This window comes from Teleopsis dalmanni, chromosome 2 (assembly GCF_002237135.1).
Source record: "Teleopsis dalmanni isolate 2A chromosome 2, ASM223713v2, whole genome shotgun sequence".
NCBI classification, from domain to species: Eukaryota; Metazoa; Arthropoda; class Insecta; order Diptera; family Diopsidae; genus Teleopsis; species Teleopsis dalmanni.
In genome coordinates, this window is record NC_051847.1 from 12,932,965 (window position 1) to 12,939,917 (window position 6,953).

Consider the following 6,953-nt stretch of genomic DNA (forward strand, 5'->3'; position numbering starts at 1 on the left):
CTCAGATACTCACACATCCCGATTGTATCTTGTATCTTGTATCTTAAAAATTCGAAAAAACGTTTTTGTTGTTCTTTAGTTTGTTGTTATGGCTGTTGGAGCTGCTTGCTTTGTTATTGTTTATATTATTTTACAATTGTTTTTGTTTATCCAACAAAGTTGTTTTTGTTATCGCCTGTACAAACACACACAATCTTATGCAAAAATTTCACGCACATGCAATTACTTGCATTCACAACTTCGAGAAGAAACCACACAAAAGGTGGTACGGTGCGCTTACGTCCTGGCAATATTAAGGACGAAATGTGAGGGAAATGTGGGAAAAATTAAACTGCATCCATTGTCAGCTGTGTTAGTTGTTAAAATTTTGATATTATTCAAAATAACTTTTAGTTTTACATTGAGTTTTCACTTAAATTCACAGAAATAAAGTATAATTCTGAAATCCTGGAAATGCAGGAAAAAACAATAAAAATTGAAACAAAAATATTTTCCTTCTACTTGGTTTGTTGTTTTCTTTTTATTTGTTGCATTTACAAAATTTGGCAAAAACAAGAAAATTAATTTAATCGAAATATTAATTAAATTACACACTTTACTAGTTATCATTTTAGTAGTATTTATGTGAATACAAATTGAAATGTGTATTGAAATGATACTAATTGTTTAAGTATTTATTAATCTACTAATTCTATCGAACTTGTCCAAAGCTATAGGAAGTCTTATTGTGTTTTTAAACTTATTTTTGTTCTGATATCACATATACTAGCTTGAGTAATTATTATTATTATTATTTCCATACTCCATTAGGAGCTTAATGAGTCTACAAAAGTTTTCCACTGGTTTTTATTTTACGCTATTGATCTGAACTCTTCCTTCTCCAGGTCATTGCTGGTCTGCCTCTGCGCATAGTCTAAGTAAGTGCAGCATGCGCGTTATCCACATAAGGCTTACGCAGTGTGTCTCCAATCCAACCATACTTCTTTCTTCTTATCTCGCTGTTTACATTTGTTTGGTACGTTATTCTCCTTAACTCTTCATTCGAAATAGTTCTAGGCCACTATATTCCTAATATGTTGCGCAGGCATCGATTGATAAATGAAATAATTAAGTAACCGTAAATAAAAAGTCTTACACTTAAATGCCACTAAATACCCATTAAATATTGGAATCAGATATAAATCGCTTAGGCATCCTTCTTAGTTTCTTTAGACTTTTATAGTCTAACACATCTCAATTCTTAATTTATGCAAATGAGCCGTGTCCCCACTAAAAAAACTTACAAATATCACTAAAAGAGTTATCTAAATATATCGTATACTATTGTTTCGATCAGATATTTCAATTTCTCTAGCATAAAAATATTTCATATATTTAAAATATTCCTATGAAATATTTAAATAGATTTTTAATCTTTTTAAAGCATATTAGAACATATGTAATAAACAGAATATATATACTAGAATATATTTATTAATATTTTAGTTATCAACTGTATTCTATTAATCAAAAAAGTGTTCTACATACATGTTTCGAATTCAATTGACGAGTTCAACTTATTAAACTTGTGTTTTTCCGAGTTAGTGTAACTAGGCACTTTTACTTTTCCTAGCTGGGGGTTTCTATAGAGTCCTCCCCTTCCCTTTGACTAATTTATGTGTTCCTCACAAGCTTCGCAGATTATTCGATTAGTGATCTAAGATTTGCATACTGTCCCATACGGCTAGTGACTGCTCTGAGATTAGACAGTGTTATGTAGGGCAGCCTGTCAGTTTTCGCGTATTGCTTTAGTTTCATTATGTATTTTTCAACCGAATCTATTCTGAAGTCTCAGCATAACATTCGTACAATGACTTTTTTAAAAATCTTCGAAGAGTCTGACTTTGAGCAACTTGTAGCTTTTGAATAGAAGAATTGACACACCCGTAGAGAAGTACTGATATGATTCTCTGGCTGTTGTTTAACTTTCTGTTCTTACCGCTAAGGTTATTGTGTTTAAAAAGTCGCCGTAGGGAATGTGAAGTTATTCAAATAGCATAACTGCTATGCACTGAGTTGCATTGTTTATATTTTTTATTAAGTATATTTCAGATTAATAAAACTCATTTCTATCAACTAATAAATTGATAACGAAAAGTCTTTGCAAGCATAAAACTGTACCAAGTTTTACATAAAAAATATGAGAATATGGAGTTGATAATTAAAGCACCATAGTTGAAGGGCGTCACAAAATACTGAAAATATGATAGATAAAATATTTATAAGTAGATTCTTAATATTTTAATAAATTAATATTACATTATTTATTTAAATAATTTTTATATAATTTATTCTTGTAAGAAATTATTAAATTTATATAATTCTATCTCGACCAATATAGTTTTAAGACTATTGTTTAAAATCTGTTTTACAAAACCTGATAAAGCTTTAATTGTAAAGCTATACTTCCATAAAACAAAATATTTTTGTATTTAACTGAAATTTGATATTTTTGTTTATTAAAGTACACGTATTTTATAAAAAAGACCAAAACAAAAATGTTGTATGCTTAAAACTTTACTCGAAAATCCAACTAACTGACAAGTGACCAGTAAAGAGTGACCACTGACCAACCCTCTTGAACTCTGGCTAAAAGCAACATGTCAACTTTTGCTTGCCCTCTACAAACTAACAGTATAAAGCGACAATTTACAAAATTATATCGGTAAAGCATATGGAATGATACTTATATACTATCTATGCGCAGATACTTACTAACACAGACGCACTCATTGTAATCATTTAGCAGAAGATTTAAGTTATTAGAGTTTAAATGCAATAGCCATGTACATCGAAATCAAAAGACAACACTGTCAGCATTTTTGAAAAGAAACACTCGGACAATCACAACAGTTCCAACAAATACAACATATCCCGCAATGCCAGCAACTTTAGTAACTCCAACAACTCCAACAACTTCAACAATTCCAACAACTCCATAAACAACAACAATAATAACCTTTCGTTTTAGTTCAACTTAAATACAATATTATTTATTTTGCAATCATGGCTAGATGCCATTCCGTCCGCTTACCCGTACATTTCGGAACAGAGCATAAGGTATGTGTATCTATTTATGTCTGTATTTGTGTGTGTTTTGTGTTTATGAATTTAAAAGGGATTTTGTGCCTTAATAAAATTTTTGTAATGTGCCCCAGTCAAGTAATACTTGAACCATACACCACACACCATACCCCATACCCCATACCCCATACAAACTCGCTTAGATTTCAGCCCGACTATGCACCGTATAAAAGCTGTGCGTACATCCACAGAATTACAGAGCAATATACTGACCAATGTCCTGACATATCCTTCGGTACAAATGCAAACAAGAATAACTGCACACAAACTGTTACTACACACACAAATTTTACATTTAAATTAAAATAATTTGCCTTATGCTTTTGGGGTTTTGGGAATTAAATTTGCACGCATCGAATTGAATTTTAATGCAACAGTTCGATAAATTTATTAAATTGCATAAATGAAAGCTAAGCATATACATTTACCAGTCATACCCATCACATGCCATACATGTACCACATGTGTACATGCTTTACTTCCTTAAAAAAAACAGAAACATAATTTCTTATACACACATATATATCCTTCCTTATATTTACTGCACGTCAATAGTGAAGGAATAAGGATTCTACGAGTATACTCGTATTGATGGCTGGCTAGAAAGAGAATTTTAAATTTATTTTAATGTGATTAAATGGGGATTTACTCATAAATTGTCATAAAAGTAGGTAAATCGCTTAAGATATTATTTTTGCATCCATCAGCATATGAAATAAGTTTCAATATCTTATAAATGTTCAATTTTGAACTGTACTAAAGGTTAAAGAAATAAATTCAGAATACAAATGACCTGCTTAGTACTTGTGTAATTAAAAGAATAAATGTACAAAATAAAATCCTTCATTGACTCAACATGAAAGTTTAATAGAACCCTTAAAATAATACATTACTTATAAGTAGTTGATAATTGGCTTTAAGTGCTTTATTAACTTAAAGCAATTCCTTTATATAAATTTATATTTCTTAAATACTAAATGAATAATTTTGAGTATTTATTTTTTATATAGGTACATACTTCACATAATAACTGTCAATAATATATATTAAGCTCATTTGAATCTTCAAAAACGATATATCGGAGACCCTGAGAGGGTATCTGGTACAAACTGAGAGAGAGAGAGTCTGCGTTTCGTACTCTATGTCAACTCTGAATCAGCTTCAATTCCTCTTCGAACGCAAAAACTTAAACCACATAAATAAAATTCCAAACTACAAGCAAGTCATCAGTCCATCTTTGCTATATGGTTTTGTCGCACACTTTCCACAGCGGTAGTCCTACAAATTACATACGAGTATTAGTTTCTAATTGTCATAGCACCTCGAATTTTGGCTATGCGTAATACTACGTCCATTGTTGGGGTATTGTATCTTGCCATACATATGTATACACTCAGGAAAATATGCTCTAACCACCTGCTAGTTAAATTGACCTGATCATTTTATTAGATTAATTTTAGCCTATGTGGGCACGAAGATATGAAAATCATGATTAAACCAATATGATGCGTCGAGGTAGAATATTTTAACCTGAGTTTTAATTAAAATCTGGTTAAATCAACCAAATAATTTTCTGAGTGTAATTCCTCCACATTTTTGCTATATTCAGAAAAGTCTTAATCTTTTCTAGATCGATGTTGGGCCTTCTGTTACATATGGTATATCAATTCGTTATGGAAAATTATTTTCCTTTAAAGACAAAGCATTTTTCAAACATATGTATTAGTGTTACTTTATTCTTCATACAATATCTGCTCAAGTCAATTTTTAATGGTTTTAACTGCAGTTCATAGTTGTTTAAACAGCTGTGACCAATTATAACTTTAATCTTTATTCTTAGACTGGATCTGTTCGAATTCAGTATGTTTTTGGTTTTCTTCTAAGAGTATTTCAGAAAATAAAGCTTTGTAATGCAGTATTCTCAAGAACAGTTGAGCTAGACTTTTGAATTGTTTTTTTTTCTGATACTCGATTTCTCATCGTAATCTCAAAAGGTATTTGAAGAAGCATCTAAACGTCAATAGTTTTTTGGTTTCTTTAAATTTAACTAAATCGTTCTTAGTACTTTATTTGCTTGTATATTGACTCTCAAACTTTAATAGTTGACTTCCATAAGTTCTGATATAATCCAAAAATTTTTTCATGTTCTGACGCAATTTTACCCTAAAAACATTGACAGGACCTCGTCTTATTGATGTTATTGTGTATTAATAATCAACGAAAAGTATTTTATAAAACCTTTCTATCAAAGACAAACTTAAAAGTTTAGGTAAATTAAATCTCGCTAAGGTCATTGAATTTTAAGACTAAACATTTTATGAAGTTAGAGCTTCATGTTTCTTCTAATCTTCGCTTTGACCTTTTATCGTCCACGCAGATTACCCATTACATATAAATTTAAAGACACTATCTTCTTCTTTACGATACCCATTCAAAAGCATCTATTTCTTTCTTATAACCTCTCTATTATACATCGCTTGGCTTCATATCAACTGATTGGTATAGTAAGACATATTCCTGATTTTTTACTAAGCAAATTATATCCTTTTTAAATACTCATAAAGTCAGTCATGCTTTATTTTATTTTATTTGATTTTTATTACTTTTATTTTTATTTACTTTTATTTTATTTCATTGACCGACATTGTACCGAGATATATACTAGTTTTAACCTTTTAAGGAACATACAAATTCTTTTTGTTAGTTTAGATTAAAATAACTGTCTGACTCCAATTTAAAAGAGTTTTGTTAATGAACTCTAAATAACTCTATGTGAGAATTATTTAAAATTTGACAATATGGATTATGTTTTACTCTGGTATTGATTATATATGTGAAAATAATATAAAATTATCAATTCTACCCTTTTAAGAAAAAATTTTTTAAATTTGAGCCATAATGGCACACTCGTATATGTAAATATACAATTAATATAAAGATAGCTTTATTATTATTGTTATTATACTATAATCAATTAAATTTATTTAAAACTATATTCATTTAAAATCATATAATTCTTATTACAAAAGCTTCAAATGATGCCAATAGTATTTTATTTAAATTTGAATTGGATATTAAATTGAGAAATCAATAAAATATTTAAAATTTTTCACATCAATATAGTGAATATCTATAAATTGAAAGCAGTTATGCAGATACAAATGCATCTAGTAAATAAATTTATTTTTAAATAAATGAATAATTTTTTAAATAAATTGTTTTCATGTGGGGTGAAATAGGAAATTTTCTTGAATATTTCATTTCCTCAACACTTTTACTGATAGTCCTTCAAAATATTGAGGATATGAGTTTGTTTGAATATATCAGTCTACAATATTTGAGTATGAAAATATGAAAATGTATCAATTTTATATTTCTGTGTTTATATACAAGCAATATACCATATGTATAAAAATTATAGGTAAAATGAAATTATGTGTTATGATAATCCCAAACAATTTCCCCAAACAATTCATAACAAAATTTTAACAATTTCTAGAACACTATGCTCTAAACATAGCAAAACTTAATTGATCCACATATGATTTATTTATAGTATTTTTTAAATTCATTTTAAAATTTGAAGCACTTATTTCAGTGTTTTTAATATATTAAAAAAAATTTCATTTGAAGACCAAAATTTTATCAGTTTTGTTTTAAGGCGTTTTATTATTCAAATTAACCTCTTGAGATTGTCTACTATGAGGTTTGGATACATGTGAAGTTATACAAATATTTATGAGGATACATGTTCTATATATAAATAGAAACGCAATGGTAATATAAAACTTTTCAATGCCAGATAATGTGGTCACTTTACGTTTCGACTT

The 6,953-nt window shown here is 28.8% G+C and overlaps 1 protein-coding gene across 1 annotated transcript in view; it reads left to right on the forward strand.

Annotated features, from left to right (window-relative positions):
- LOC119673957 overlaps positions 1-3,010 on the forward strand; it is a 3,532-nt gene extending 522 nt beyond the window's left edge. Inside the window, exons 2-3 of the mRNA XM_038085075.1 lie at positions 1,731-1,735; positions 2,963-3,010. Of these exons, the coding sequence (XP_037941003.1) occupies positions 1,731-1,735; positions 2,963-3,010 (53 nt within the window). The remainder of the gene's footprint in view (positions 1-1,730; positions 1,736-2,962) is intronic.
- The last annotated feature ends 3,943 nt before the right edge of the window (positions 3,011-6,953 follow it).